This window comes from Microtus ochrogaster, linkage group LG3 (assembly GCF_000317375.1).
Source record: "Microtus ochrogaster isolate Prairie Vole_2 linkage group LG3, MicOch1.0, whole genome shotgun sequence".
In the NCBI taxonomy this organism is placed as follows: domain Eukaryota; kingdom Metazoa; phylum Chordata; class Mammalia; order Rodentia; family Cricetidae; genus Microtus; species Microtus ochrogaster.
This window is the reverse complement of record NC_022029.1, coordinates 45971552-45983873: the sequence shown is the minus strand read 5'-3', so window position 1 is coordinate 45983873 and position 12322 is coordinate 45971552. Positions and strand designations below refer to the sequence as shown.

Here is a 12322-nt window from a genome sequence, read left to right as displayed (position 1 = left end):
TTTGTTTTTCCGAGACAGGGTTTCTCTGTGTAACAGTCCTAGCTGTCATGGAACTAGCTCTGTAGACCAGGGAGTTCACTGGCCTCCAACGCACAGAGATCCAACCACCTGCCTCTGCCTCCCAGGTGCTTGGATTGATTAAAGGCGTGAGCCACTATTGCCCAGCCTGGCTTGGAATTCTTGATCTTTCTGTGCCTCTCAAATACTGGAGTATTTGCACCACCACACCTGGTTATAATGGTATATAAACTGTTTGCAATGTTGGGGTTTTTTTTGTTGTTGTTGTTTGTTTGTTTGTTTGCCCCATGGCAGATAATTGAGAATTGGCTTATCTTTTTTTGCTAACTTGGTGACTCTGAGAATAGAAGCCAGTGTCTCCTGCATGGCATGCAAGAACTTTAGCACTAAACTGCACCTCAATCCTAGCTTAGTATTTTGAAGGCCCACCCCCCTTTTTTTCTTCTATACCCTTTCCACTTCATCTTCAGGGCAGGGCTAAAATGGTCTTTTCTTGGGTTACTTTATCCTTAATGATGAGGATCTCCTTAGCACATTACAAAAAGCTACGGAGAAACCCTGTCTCGAAAATAAAAAAAAAAAAAAAAGATAGATAAATAAGAAAATATAACCTTTAACTAGAGAAAAGTTAGTTGACAGATCCAGAAATGAAAAAGAGGATAGATTGAGAAGACAGTTGCAGTGAAGTCCTTAAAGCCTGATCAGGCCATCGTTGAAAGGCATAAGAAAAAGACCCAGTGAAACTAACCCAGAGAACTGAAAGATTCAGGATCTGAAATGAAAAGTTCTGTCAGGGATCTCTGGCTATTATACATTCTAGAAGAAAAAGAAAGAAAAGTTAATAGAAACTATTTACACTGAAGCACAGATCAACAAAAAACAAAAACCAGGCAGTGATGTCTGAGACACTGTCACCTGGCCTAATACACATGTCATTAGAATCCAGGAAAAAGGTAGTTTGTAGGAAATTATTTGTTGATAAATAACAGCTGAAGAATTTTCAAATACAATAAAAGCTATAAGCCTGCTGACTCTAATGAACCTTGGTGGGATGAATACAAAGAAAACAGCACTAAGGCACATCCTACCCAAATTATTGAAAACCAGAGTTAAAAGGAATGGTATAGGGCTGAAAGGTTGTTCTGTGTTTTTGATCATTTGTTGCACTTGCAGAGGACCCCAGTTCTATTTCTAGTATCCACATGGTTGCTTATAACCATCTTAATCCCAATCCCAGGGGATCCATTACTCTCTTCTAACCTTGATGGGTACCAGGAGTTAACATGGTGTTCATCCGTACATGCAGGCAAAACGCTGATATATTTAAATATAAAAAGGCATGATAAAAGCCACATGTGATGGTAGACACCTATAGTCCCAGCACTGGGGTAGTAGGATTTCAACACCAGACTGGGCTAGGTAACAAGACCCTGCCTCAAAAACAAAGTTTAATATTAAGTGGGGTGGAGTGAGGTAGGTTGGAGTTGGAATGATGTGTTGAGGGACTGAGATAAGAACATTTATTGATTTTTTTAATCAAAAAAAATAAACTCAGGAAATCATCCTAATTGTAGTACAAATGAATAACAAAGTATAAGAAAACAGTTGTAGGATTCAGAAGAACAGCACCATTTCTTATGTGTATATAATTATAAAATGGGCTTTTAGGTTTATATTGGAGACTGCATAATATCACAGTTGGGAAGTCAGTAGCTACTTGGTTCAGAAAACTGGGCACTTCAAAGTAAAAGGGATCAATTAATGATGCGGCCCTGGTTTGAGTCTGAAGGCCTGGAAGTTCCAAGTCACTGGTGTGTTCTGTCAACAAAGACAAGCTGGAGTCTGGACAAGGATGGCATAAGAAGAATCAAGTTTGAGCAGTGTGAATAAGCTTCCCCTTCCATTTTTTTGTTTGTTTGTTTGTAGACAGGGTTCCTTTGTGTGGCCTTGGCTGCCCTAGAACTAGCTCTGTAGACCAGGCTGGCCTCTGCCTCTTAAATGCTGGATTAAAGGTATCATGTGTCTCTACTAGCTGGCATTTCCCCCTGCTTCTTTAAAAGGATAGAATTGAAACAAGGGTTGTACATATTGCTAATGTACTCTAAAACTGAATTATGCCTCTCAACTCTTTCCCCATTTATCTTTTAGTAATAATAAGGTTGAGTAGGGTTGTTTAGAGCATTTAAGTGGTAATCCAGGCAAAGGGTGTTCTAAGTGCACTGTGAAATGTTGACTGAGCTATTATTACTGTATGAAAGGATCCTTACCCGTTGATACACTGTCAAGACACTTGTTTGTATGCACATACAGGTTAAAAAAAGGATTGGCCCTTTTGAAGTACTGTTAGTGTGCTATTCCTGAAAGAACCGAGGCTAGAAACTGATTTCTTAAATTCTAAACCAGGAAACATTCAAAGGTAACTGTATTTAATCCCTGTCAGAGACACTTGATTTTACTTGATAAAAACCACAAATGTTGACAATTAGTCTGTAAACGATAAATTTAAGTACTCTGGAACTTACTGCACCTATGTCTATGCAGATTATTGCACAGTGCAGTGGCTGGAGGGTGCACTTAATTTTCTTGCCACTGGATGGTGCTCGTGTAACATTGAAGTCCTGTAGGGTTGGCTGGCCTTGAACTTGCAGTGCGCCTCTGACTCCCTACTATACACAACTCAGGTATGTTTTCTGGTCTTGTTTCTCTCTTGAGCAGCTGAATATTGATAAACGTTTACTGTAGTAAATGAAATACTCTTTTAAGTGGAATCAACATAAAATAGTTCTGTGTGTTTTTGCATAAGCATAACCTGTAGGGGGCATTGTTCATGGGATCAAATTCTTGTCTATTTCAGCAGTTGGCAGGATTGCAGCGGAATCTTATTATTCCTCTTGACAGAATCTTAGAGGATGCTGGGCGGTGGTGGCGCACGCCTTTAATCCCAGCACTCGGGAGGCAGAGGCAGCAGATCTCTGTGAGTTCGAGACCAGCCTGGTCTACAGAGCTAGTTCTAGGACAGGCTCCAAAACCGCAGAGAAACCCTGTCTCGAAAATGCAAAAAAAAAAAAAACCTTAGAGGATTATTGGTATGTTTTTCTGTCTTCTCTAGATAGCTGAGCTAGTTATTTATTTTTGCTCTGGTCCCTAAATTGAAAAAAGGATAATGTATTGTTTTATATGCATCGGTGTTTTGTATGCATGTATGTCATTACATGTGTACCTAGTGTTCACAGAGATCAGAAGAGGACATTGGGTCCTCTGACAGACTGTCATGAGCTGCCATGTGAGTTGTTGGGAATCGAACCCCCGTCTTCTACAAGAACAAGTGCTCTTAACTACTGAGACAGTTCTCTAGTCTTGATCCCCATTTTTTTTTCCCCCCCGAGACAGGGTTTCTCTGTGGCTTTGGAACCTGGCCTGGAACTAGCTCTGTAGACCAGGCTGGTCATTGATCTTAAGTCTTTCTGGTTAGTTTTCCACGCTTTGCTATATTCTGGGCATCTATCGGAGTATAAAAACTACATGCTGGTATAGCAAAAGTATTTACTTAGGAAAAAGTTAAGAGTTACAAAGTTGTCAAAGTTGGATGGTGTCCCACGTCTATAATCCTAGCACTTGGAAGAGTTTAGAGATTTTGAGACCAGTATGAGCTTTACATAGCCAGACCCTATATCAAAACGAAATCGATTGTGACTAGGAGGAAAACCAGAGTGGATGCTAAGAAACATTAGCACCTTTGTTTAAAGCATGTGCTGCCACCACCCCGCTTGAATATCTTTGTATTTATGTTTACACACAGTGATGATCCAGTTGTTGTGCATGTAGTGGAGAGGGGTGTATTTGCAAATATGCCTCCTTGGTTAACCTAATTTTTATTCTGTTGATGTAGTAGGTACAACAACAAATCCTTATCCTGTGCCCCCCTTGTTTTGACTTTTTCAGACATTTTTGGCTCTTTCTGTTACTAGACTGTATTTTTTAAATAATTTATTTGATTTTTAATTTGATTTTTATTTTATGTCCATTGGGGTTTTATTTTATGTCCACTGGCCTGTATTCATGTCTCTGTGAGGGTTATTGTATTCCCTGGAACTGGAGTTACAGACAGTTGTGAGCTGCCATGTGGGTGCTAGGAAGAACAATCCATGCTCTTATCCACTAAGCCATCTCTCCAGCCCCCTAGACTGTATTTCTATAACTTAAAAAACAAAATTTTCAGGAACCTCTTCTTATTGTTGAACATAAGAATTTAGCACCATAATTTGTTCCTGGTACCTCTAATAACAAATGTTTTGGTCAAGTGCCTAACCAAGTAGTGCACTGTATTTACATTTCCTTTCTTGGATACTTTTACTTATAGTTCCTTCTTTTTTTACAGTCACCTAGATTTTCAGATACTCTCCTTTAATACAATCAGAATCAACAGACATTGCTTTTTGTAGGTTGTTTTGCTGTTTCCATTTCCATAACCCACCCCTAGGCTCAGTAGACACCCCTCCTCCTCTCTTTCCTCCATTTATTTATTTATTTGGCCAGGTCGTCTGTAGCTCAGACTGACCTTGAACTTGATATATAGCTGAGGCTAAACTGCCTCCTCCTGAGCTCAGGGTTGGTAGTGTGAAGCTCCCATCTTGAAAATAATTTACTTCTTGTTCTCCAGGCCAATTTGACCTGTTCTTTTCATCACTGATAGTGATTTCCTATCTCTTTCTTCTTTGGTTTGGTAAAACTCTCCTTGTAGCTGTCTCTGCAGGATGCATGCAAATAAAAACGAACACTTTGCCTCAGAATGCTTGTAATCGAGTAGAAGGAAACCCAAAGATAAACAGGAGAAAGGGTATAAAGATTAATGTGCACACGTGTGCCAGATCCTCACAGAAACATGAAATTCAAAGAAGGGTCATGTGATTGAAGCTTGAAAAAGGTTTAGAGAGCTCTCCATTATCAGACTTTCACAGTACCATTCTCTAAGGCACTGTTGTGTTAACACATGGGAACTGACTTGCTATCTTACATGTCTGAGAATAACTTTCATTTAGTATTGGTGAGACTCATGTTAAATACTTGGTACGTCTGTGTTCATATGTGTACATGTGGAGTCCAGAGGCCTAAGTTTTTGCGGCAGCATCTTTTACTAACCTTTGGATCCTCCTGGCTTCGACCTGTATCCTAGCCCCCTAGTGCTGGGATTACCTACCACTCTTGACTTTTTGAGTAATGGAATCTGAACTCAGGAACTTATGCCTGCACAGTGTGATAGTTAGCTTTAATTGTCAGCAGACACAGCCTGGAATCAATTGGGAAGAGACTGTCAGTGGGGACTATCCACAGTAGACTGTCCTGTTAGCATGGCATTAAGTTTATTGACATGGGAAGACCATTCTAGACGGTGTAAAACTGGAGAAATAGAGCTAAGCACAAGCGAGCAAGTGGGGTGTGTACATCCATGTCTCTGCACTTTGGACTGGGTGTGATGTGACAGCTGCTTTAAGCTCCTGCCACTGGGACTTAAGCTTGGTCTGTGTAACCTGGAATTGTGAGCTAAAGTAACTCTTGTTTTTCGCCAGATATCTGGCACAGCAATGGAAACAAAACTAGTTCACTCACCAAGCCTCCTGTTCTCTGTTGCTTTTGAGATGTTTAGAATTGGGCTTTATGTGACTTGTTTTGTTTCTCTGCAAGCACTTATAAGCTTTCCCCAGTGTTTTCTGTGATGTGTTTTGGTATAAGTCATACTTTATTCATGCTATACTTGATGAGTCTTTCAAAAGTAGATCTCTTTGGTTTTAAGTTTCAGAGAGTTAATGGTGGGTGTTGATTAAATGTGGTTCTGAAAAAAATTCAAGGAGTTTAGGATGAGATTTATTTTTAATTTTCAAAAATTTATTTTTATGGGCTGGAGAGATGGCTCAGCGGTTAAGAGCATTGCCTGCTCTTCTAAAGGTCCTGAATTTAATTCCCAGCACCACATGGTGGCTCACAACCATCTGTAATGAGCTCTGGTGCCCTCTTCTGGCCTGCAGACATACATGTAGACAGAATATGTATACATAATAAATAAATATTAAAAAATACTTTTATTTTATGTATACGAGTTTTTTGCTCACCTTTCCCCCACATATACCTTATCTGTGCAGTGCTTGAGGAGGCCAGAAGAGAGTACCAGATCCCCTGGAACTGGAGTTATAGACAGTTGTGAGCCCCCATATGGGTGCTTGGAATTGAACTGGATCCTCTGGGGGAGCAGCCAGTGCTCTTAACTACCTTCTCTTCGGCCCCTAGGGTGATGTTTTTATCTCAACCAATTTGATTCATGATTCTGAATGTTTTGTAATTTTCCCAAATGGCTTTTTGTAGTGATTTCCAATTTAAAATTTATGGAATCAGAACACATACATTGTATGATTTCAATACATGTAAACATTTTATTGTGATACATCTTCATCTTGTTCTGTAAGAGTATGAAATCCCAGCACTTGGAAGGAATTGAGACTAGCCTGGTCTAAATATCTATATAGCGAGTTCCAGGCCAGTCAAGGCTACATAGTCAGACTCTGTCTCAAAAAATAAAAAAATGGTCGGGCAGTGGTGGCGCACGCCTTTAATCCCAGCACTCTTGAGGCAGAGGCAGGTGGATCTCTGTGAGTTCGAGACCAGCCTGGTCTACAAGAGCTAGTTCCAGGACAGGCTCCAAAACCGCAGAGAAACCCTGTCTCGAAAATGCAAAAAAAAAAAAAAAAATGGCAATGCAGGTGAGTAGGGATTTTTCTGTCTACATGTAAAAATATCAATTTTTTTTTTTGTTTGTGTTTTTGGAGCCTGTCCTGGAACTAGCTCTTGTAGACCAGGCTGGTCTCAAACTCACAGAGATCCGCCTGCCTCTGCCTCCCGAGTGCTGGGATTAAAGGCGTGCGCCACCACTGCCTGGCTAAAATAACAAATTTTTAAAGAATAAATAAGCATTAAAATTTCCAACTAAAGTAATAAGGATTTAAATTTTTTTTCTTCTTGGAGAAGTTCTTTCTGTGTAGTTACTGTTCCTATCAGGGTGGAGTTTATATCACTCAAATCAAGTTGTGGACACATATATTCATGTGTGGACACATTTACTCTTAGTGTATGTGTTCAAGCAAGCAGGTTTCAAAAGTATAAACATTTTGACTTCAGAAAACTTTATTGTCCCTCAGTATAAACAGCAGTTACAATTTACTTTCCCTTTGTTACAGGAATAGATTTTAAGATCAAAACAGTTGAACTACAAGGAAAGAAGATCAAGCTACAGATTTGGTAAGTGACAAGTGTTCTATCTTTGTGTGTTGATGCCAGTTGCTTAAGGTTTGTGGTGAGACTCCCATTTGCCATTTGTTTAGCGTCTTCTAGACTGCCCCCTGAAACAAGCAATCAGTGACTTTCAGGAAGTAAAACATTGCATTGACCTCACAGTTCATGCACTGTTTGTGCCTGACTGTATAATTTCAAGTAGTACCCAGAGCACACAGCTCAGCCACCCCACAGAGAGGGAAGGAGCTGCTTGGATTCTTAGAATGTAGCACACTTTTTACGGCGTGTTATCGGGAGTAATAGTTTTCACAACGTCCTCTCCACTGTGCATCTTTGAGAAAGGAAAATTTTGCTACTGGCTTGTAATTTTAGAAATCCAATCATACTAACTAGTCTGGTAAAGAAAATATTTTTTTCAGATATTTATCATCAGTTTTGCTTATTGGGTTGAACTTAGAATACTGGATTAGACTTGGACCTATGTGAGAAGTTCTAGAAATAACTTCATCAGTAAATAGACAGCTCTAGCCCTAAGCAAAGGGGTTAGTTACTGTAGGTTGTCCCAGAGGTAGTGAGGCAAGCCACCTTTCTCTTGGTTTGAATTAAGTTGTAACCATGTTCAGTGGTTACAACATGAACTCTGCAGAGGACCCAACTTCGGTACCCAGCGCCTACATCAGGGAGTTCACAAACCACCTGTAACTCTAGTTCTGGGGAATTTTGTTACCTTCGGCCTCTGCAGGTACCTACACAAACATAGGCACACACATGTGAGCACAGACAGACACATACACAATAATGAAAATAAAATTAAAAAATACATTGCTCGTTGCCTTAATGACTCATGGAGGCTGGGCAACATAATGAGAATCCAGGTCTGGAACTCAGGAAAGGGTAGGTGAAGAGCCCAGGTTGAGCCCAGCATGGTATCTGTACTCCCAATTTGGGAGAAGTGAAGACAGAATGATCAGGAACTCAAGGCTACGTACCAGGTTCCAGGAGAGTCCTGGCTATATGCTACTATATTTTTAAAAACAAACAAGGGAGCCAGTTCATTTTGGTAAAGTACAGTTATATTTAAAAGTATATATGTATGAAGTATGCAAATTAAAATGGGACACAAAACTTTAATAAAAAATTAACTTGGGTTATTCTAACAGAAATGGGAGGCAATAATTAGGTGTTGTCTTTCTGAAAAATAAAGACAAAATTTTTAAAAACAGGCTCAGTGGGATGGCTCCATAGAGAAAGGTGGCTGCCACCAAACCTGAAAACCTGAATTTGGCCCTCAGAACCTTCATGGTGGAAGGCAATATCTGGCTCCCCAGAAGTTGCCTTTTGATCTCCACATGTATATCTTGACATATATGTGCTTTTCTTCAAAAAATAGGAAAATAAATGTTAAATAAATCATCTAGGCATGGTTACACATGCCTTTAATCACAGCACTGCCGTGGGAGGCAGAAGCAGGGAGATCTCTGTGATTTCAAGGCCAGCCTGATCTACAGATCAAGCTTCAGGACAGCCAGGACTACACAGAGAAACCCTGTCTCAAAAAAACCAACAAATGAATGAATGAATGAATGAATGAATGAATGAATGAATGAATAGATGGCTGTCAGTCATAGAGTCATTTTCCGGGCCAGTATCTCTATCATCCTGAGGATCCTAGAGTCTTGTGCATGTCATTTGGTCACCACAACTTTGTACTTACTGGTAGCCTTATCTTTTACCCAGAGGCAAGGACCTTGTCTCAGCACTGGTCCACTTTTTCTATCATGTTAATAGGACATGATTAGAAGCACTTATAACTAAATACATGAAATTAGCAGGCGATAAACAGGAAATTGAAAATGAGAAAATTTGAGCAGATTATTATACAACTCTTGTTTTGGTCTGTTTGTAGAATTTAACTGAAAACCTTGACAGCCAAGGCAAGAAGGAAAAGGAATAGAACAAACTATTTTTCCCCAAGAAAAGTTGAAAAAGGAGCTTGATAGTAGTACATGAGTAATAACTTCTCATAAGGCTCCTTCTTGTATTCATTGTTAGTATCTAAAAATTATTAAAAGTAACGAAGAATAAAACACCCGAATACAAATATACGTGTGCATTATGTAGTTTCTTTTATTTTTTGAAGACACAGTCCTACTTATCTGCAAATTCCCACCCTCTTCCCCTCTTGGAACACCATTTCCCAAATATTGATGTGACTTATTTCCCTAACTCTCTATCATACATAGATTAAATTGTGCCTTTTTGTCTCGACCCTTCATCAGCTTCTAATCCCACTCCCCTTCATCAACAGAGCAGTTGTTTTTCTCCTATAAAAATACTTTGGGGTAGTCCAGGTGCAGCCCAGGCCCTCTGTTGGAGAGTTCTCACAGGATGGTCAGTGGATTACAAGAGGGTGATTCTGGTCAGTCCCTGGGGCAGGATGGGAAGGGGGTGGTGTCAATGAAGTAGCTGTGGGTCTTGGAAATAGTGTTTCAAGTGACCTTGGCAAAGTTGCTGGGTGACAGTGTTCTGTTCTCTGGCCTACAAAACGGTCCTTGTTACAAACTGTTAGAAGGAGTTTCTTGGACACAGACTGAGATGAGGTCACACCAGTGCATAGTTGCAGTGACCAAATATCTTGACAAAGACTCTGGGGTCCTCAGAATGGTGGAAATGTTATCTAGGAAAATGGCTCTGTATTTGACAGTTGATAATGGAACATTCAACACCCTGGCCAACATAAATGTTGCAGTTCCTAATGGCAAAGAAAAAAAAAAAGCCTTGACCCTTCTCTGCTTGCCATCACAAGTTTGCCTGTTCCTGCACTGGTACACACCTAGGGGCTGAGGAGTTGGCTCAGTGGTTAAGATTTTGCTGTACAAATAGGAAGACCAGAGTTTAAATTCCCAGAATCCACATAAACACTGGGTGGGTAGAGGCATTGGCCTGTAATTCCAATCTGGGAAGCTGTAGAAGTGGTCCTCAGAGCAAACTGGCTATTGAGACTATCCATATTGGCAAGCTCTGGGTATTCTTGAGTGACCCTGTCTTGATAAATATATGGAAGCCAATCAAGATTGATGCCGGCCATCATCCCTGGCTCTCTACACGTGTACATGCATACCACAGACACATGAAGATGGGGAAAGAAGAAAAACAAGAATCTCTCACCCTTGAGGACATCCATATTTCCTCAGGGAAAACTGAACGAGCTTCTCATTGAGGGATAAGGAGAAGGAATTCACCTCCTATAAGTTCTGTAGTCAGTCACTGCTGCTGACTTCTCCCTTGGAAGAGCCCCAATCTCTGGCCCTTAATTTTTTTTCATTGACACTTGTCAATCATTACTTCACATACCATTTTACCAATTAAAGTGTCCAGTTCAGTGGTTTTTAGTTTAGTTACAAGACTGTATAGTCATCATTACAATTTTAGAATACTCACTCTCAAAAGAAACTCCTTTCTTTCACACCCTGTTCTCCTAAACCCTATTAGTTTGCAGTTTGTCTCTTGGCTCTTCTTAGTCTAGATATTTCCTATCTATAGGATTGTAGAATACCTGATAGTTTGTGACTAGATGCTGTTTCTCTTAGCATGTTATCAAGATTCTTCTGTTTTATACATGTATACATGCACCACTTTCCACTTCTGGGACAGTATGGTGTGTATGTGTGTGTGTGTGTCTGTCTGTCTCTCTGTCTCTCTGTGTATCTGTTGCCCAAGGAGGTGAGAAGAAGGCATCAGATCCTCTGGAAGTAGAGTAATAGACAGCCATTTGTGGGGCACCTGATGTAGGTGCTGGGAACTGAACTTGAGTCCTTTAAAAGAGCAACAAACATTCTTAGCTGCTGAGCCATTTCTCCAGTCAGTCCCATGTTTAATGGTTAGGGCAAAGGCCAGATTTAATTATATGTCTGAATAATTCTAGTTTGTAGAAGGAGGCCGCTTGTTGGTTTCCAGCCACTTAGCCCCGAAATAACCACACAGATACTGTATTAATTAAATCATTGCTTGGCCTATTAGCTCTAACTTCTTATTGGCTAACTCTTATACCTGAATTTAACCCATTTCTATTATCCGTATATTGCCACATGGCTGTGGCTTACCAGGTAAAGTTCCCAGCTTCTATCTCCGGTGGTGGTTTCATGGCTTCTCTCTTACTCTGCCCTTCTTTTCTTCCAACATTCAGTTCCATCTCCCCCACCTACCTCTGCTCTGCCCTGCCAAGCTCAAGCCAGCTTTCTTTATCAACCAGTCATATTCACAGCATACAGAAGACAATTCCACATTACCTCCCCTTTTCTGTTCAAGTAAAAAGAAAGGTTTTAAGTGGATTTTAGTTGGCTACGTTGGAGGGGGCTGCTCGTTCATCCTGGCCGCCCAGAACCGAAATAATCACACAGAGACTGTACTAATTAAATCACTGCTTGACCCATTAGCTCTAGCTTCTTATTGGCTAATTCTTACATATTAATTAAACTCATCTCCATTAATCTGTATCGCCACGTGGCAGTGGTTTGCCAAATAAAGTTCTGGTTCTGGTGTCTGTCTCCGGTGGGGCTACATGGCTTCTCTCTGACTCCACCCTTTTTTCCTCCCAGCATTCTGTTTAGTCGTCCATGCCCCCGCCTCCCACCTAGCTCTGTTCCCCTATGCATTACTATCTTTTGCTTATTTTTTTAAGTTTATGTATTTTATGTATATGGGTGCTTTGTGTGCATGCATGTTACAACAGAAAAAGGCACCAGGTCCCATTATAGGCAGTTGTGAGCTGCTTATGTGAGTGCTGGAAATTGAACTCAGGATCTCTTGAAGAGCAGCCAGTGCTCTTAACTACTAAACCATCTATATAGCCCCTCACTCACTCCTTTTTGATTATTTTTAAGTTTGTTCATTTGTCCTCTTATTGTTTGAAGATAAGACAGTTTACTATTATTTAGCATGCACAAAACCCTTTGCAAATACATTTATGTGTTATGTGGGTTGTCTTTTTCTTCATGGTATCCATTGGCAATAAATCCAGGTG

General features: G+C 40.3%; 1 protein-coding gene across 1 annotated transcript in view; it reads left to right on the top strand.

Annotated features, from left to right (window-relative positions):
- Positions 1-12322, top strand: part of Rab10 (RAB10, member RAS oncogene family) — a 57572-nt gene that overhangs the window by 32051 nt on the left and 13199 nt on the right. Inside the window, exon 2 of the mRNA XM_005360857.3 lies at positions 7245-7305. Coding sequence (XP_005360914.1) covers positions 7245-7305 — 61 coding nt within the window. The remainder of the gene's footprint in view (positions 1-7244; positions 7306-12322) is intronic.